At 33.4% G+C, this 2,952-nt stretch overlaps 2 protein-coding genes across 2 annotated transcripts; one reads left to right on the top strand and one right to left on the bottom strand.

Annotated features, from left to right (window-relative positions):
• Positions 1-414: 414 nt before the first annotated feature.
• LOC148168637 (inducible metalloproteinase inhibitor protein-like) lies at positions 415-1,140 on the top strand. The gene is made up of 3 exons (XM_088046062.1): positions 415-582; positions 629-814; positions 865-1,140. The coding sequence occupies exons 1-3, from the start codon at positions 531-533 to the stop codon at positions 1,074-1,076; spliced, it is 450 nt and encodes a 149-aa protein (XP_087902188.1). The 5' UTR covers positions 415-530; the 3' UTR covers positions 1,077-1,140.
• Positions 1,141-1,984: 844 nt separating this feature from the next.
• LOC148168636 (chymotrypsin inhibitor Ani s 6-like) lies at positions 1,985-2,568 on the bottom strand. The gene is made up of 2 exons (XM_088046085.1): positions 2,485-2,568; positions 1,985-2,436 (listed from the first exon to the last, which is right to left on the bottom strand). Exons 1-2 carry the CDS (start codon positions 2,534-2,536, stop codon positions 2,039-2,041), a joined length of 450 nt encoding a protein of 149 aa, XP_087902211.1. The 5' UTR covers positions 2,537-2,568; the 3' UTR covers positions 1,985-2,038.
• Positions 2,569-2,952: the final 384 nt, after the last annotated feature.

The raw sequence follows: 2,952 nt of genomic DNA, 5'->3' as shown, positions 1-2,952 counted from the left end.
ATCACTTTTGCCAAACACTAATTTCATCAAAAAAATACAGCATGTGTAATTAAGAAAGTTGGAGATACTGGGGATGAAGCGAGAACACTTACAAGGGTAGGCATTCTTGGAGGGTTGAAAATTCAACAGAAACGTGACACAGCACCGCTTCATTGCTACATGCATATAGATATAATATACATATAATATTCCAACAAAACAACTGAAAATAGATTTTTCTACATTTTTGCCAATATCTTATAGTTGTTTTTGATCTTAAAATGACCTACATATATTTGTTTATCTTAAAATATTCTTTGTTACATTTCTTTATTTTGTGCACTGATTTAAAACTGATCTTTTTTTATTTTATTTATGACCGATAATAAAAGTCGATATTTACCGTGCTTTCAAAATCTCGATCTAAATTAAAATCGCACCAACTCAAGTGCTGCGATAACACCTTTTTGAGGGAACTTTACACTATTTAAGTGAAGTCTCAACTCAGAGAACTCAGAAGTCAAAACACTACCGCGTCGACTAAATCAGCCATGAAATCCCTCACTGTCTTCACCTTCTTCCTTCTTGGATTAGTCTTTGGACGTAAGTTTCACCCTTCATTTAGTGCAAAATTAATTGAAATGTTTAGGAGAACTCCCCCTCTGTTTGGAAAATGAAGAATATTTAGAATGCGGCACCGCCTGTCCACAGTCTTGCTCAGACCTTACCTCTGGGCAACTTACAAAATGTGTGGACATGTGCGTTTCAGGCTGTTTTTGCAAGAACGGTTTTGTGAGAGATGGAAGTCGATGTGTACCTGCATCATCCTGCAATAGTTTGTACCAGTTTTTTTATTACTTATTTTGATAACAATTTTTTTTTTAGTTGAAAAATGTTCGAATAATGAAGTGTTTAGTGAATGTGCATCGCTCTGTCCTCATATTTGTGGAGATGATTGGGCTAGATTGTGTCCAGAAGTTTGCGTAAGAGGATGTGTTTGTCAGGATGGATACATTAGGAGCAATGTTGATGGTACATGCATACCCCAGGAAACGTGCAATTTGAGTGGTCCTCAAGAAGATGATGCCGAGGAGTAGAAAACAATTTACACAGTGCAAATTTACTTTTTTTATTTTTTAATAAATGTTTTCTACTTTATGTCTTCTTAATTCTTTGGCATGCTTTGGCTTGATGCTATGCAAATTATTTTTTATGAAAGATGTAAAAAACGGTACTAACTGACTGCCAATAAAGTCTCTGGGTGTTGGTCAAATACCAATAACTTAATAGTGTGTAATGTCATTAAGAGTAGAAATGAAGCTTTGCTCTATTTAACTTTGAAAAAATTATTTTTATCCAGAATCATAGTGCAATGAAAACATTTCTATGGTTACGGTGGAGTCCAAGCATATAAAGTGCTGTGTTCTGCTGAAGTATATAAGTGAAATTTATACCCTGACAATCCAGCTAGATAATGTGTCACTTTTATGACGTTTGAAAAAAAAAACTTGTTATTTCTAGTTCTGTTGTATTCGCTACAGTTCTTGTATATTTTTGAAGCAACAAATTGTTGTTTTTTTTGTTTCTACATGATATATGGTCTATGGAAAATATGTTATTCTTTGATAACGGAAAAATTTAAAATCTCATTTTAGAATGTTTTTTTATTTAAAAAATATTTATAAAAAAGACTATTTCGCAAATCCAAAAACAAAAATAAAAAAAAATTGCCTATAGGTTTTTAAAAATTTTTGGCAATTTGTGAATTTTTAATATGATATCTTTAGGGTTGATTAAATGCTTTTTGATAGTTCTATGGAATTCTTAAACTTTTCACAAAATCTCGCTTCTTTACAATAATTTAATTTATTTAACCTTTTAAATTCTTGGACGTTTTGGATTTTTGAAATTTTGAACTTTTGACTATTTTTTCAGACTTCAAAAATTATTTTTGGTGAATAGAATGCGTCCAAATTCAAAGGATCAGACATCAAAACCACAAGAATATTAGAAACAACACTATAATTTTACTGTAAAATTACAAAATTACAATCAGTATTTATTGGTATAGATCGCAGGTATTCTGCGGAACACACGGCCCATTGGCGACGCTTCGAACATATCCCTCTGCACAAACACAACCTTGCAGACAAACATCAGGACACGCTTCTTCGGTATAGCCTTGACAAGTAAGAGGACAATAAGATCCACATTCGGAATAGACCTCATTTTTGGCACATTTCTGTCCATCATAAATATTTCCGCAATTTCCTACAGGAACACAACGATTGTTTCGTTTTTCATCCCTGACAAAACCTTCTTTGCAGAAGCAGCCTGAAACGCACTTCTCTACGCAGTTTTCAGGTGGAGAGGCGTTAAGTCTTGAGCATGTAGCAGGACACGCTGTTCCACACTCCAGATATTCTTCGTTTTGCAAACAAAGCGGCCCAACTTTTCCTAAGAGGATTTAGTTATTTGGAATAATTATTGAAGAATTTGACTTACGTCCAGATGTTACTCCAATGAAAAGGAGAGTGAAGAGCACGAAGTTGTTCATTGTGGAAGAGATTTGTTGCTTTCGGTTCGCCAGTAGATTGACTTCTGGTTTCTCAGGCGTTGTCGTTGCATTTAAATAGTGCCGAGTCGAAAACATGTTTTTGAGCCACTTGACCAATTTGGAAAAGTTTCGAAAGTGTTTTGATAGATTTTGATTTTAGATAAACGGACACAAAAATTAACCAACACTTTTTGTCCAGCTTTAGACTTTAGAATAAATTTAGAGACTCTAAAAAGAGTGAATTACAATTAATTTTGGAACTTGATTTATCTTCTTTGGCTTAAATTAAACAAAAAATTAGCTGATGTCAACGCCTTAAAATGATAAGAAGACACACGATTCTTATCAATGCACTGGATTTTTCTGGAGATTGTTTACTTGTTCGATATACTGTTTTGATAATAATCAGATTAAAA

This window comes from Gnatocerus cornutus, chromosome 9, assembly GCF_029298725.1.
Source record: "Gnatocerus cornutus isolate USDA-ARS CGAHR chromosome 9, icGnaCorn1.1, whole genome shotgun sequence".
NCBI classification, from domain to species: Eukaryota; Metazoa; Arthropoda; class Insecta; order Coleoptera; family Tenebrionidae; genus Gnatocerus; species Gnatocerus cornutus.
The sequence above is the reverse complement of the archived record's forward strand: the minus strand, read 5'-3'. Positions and strand labels throughout refer to the sequence as shown.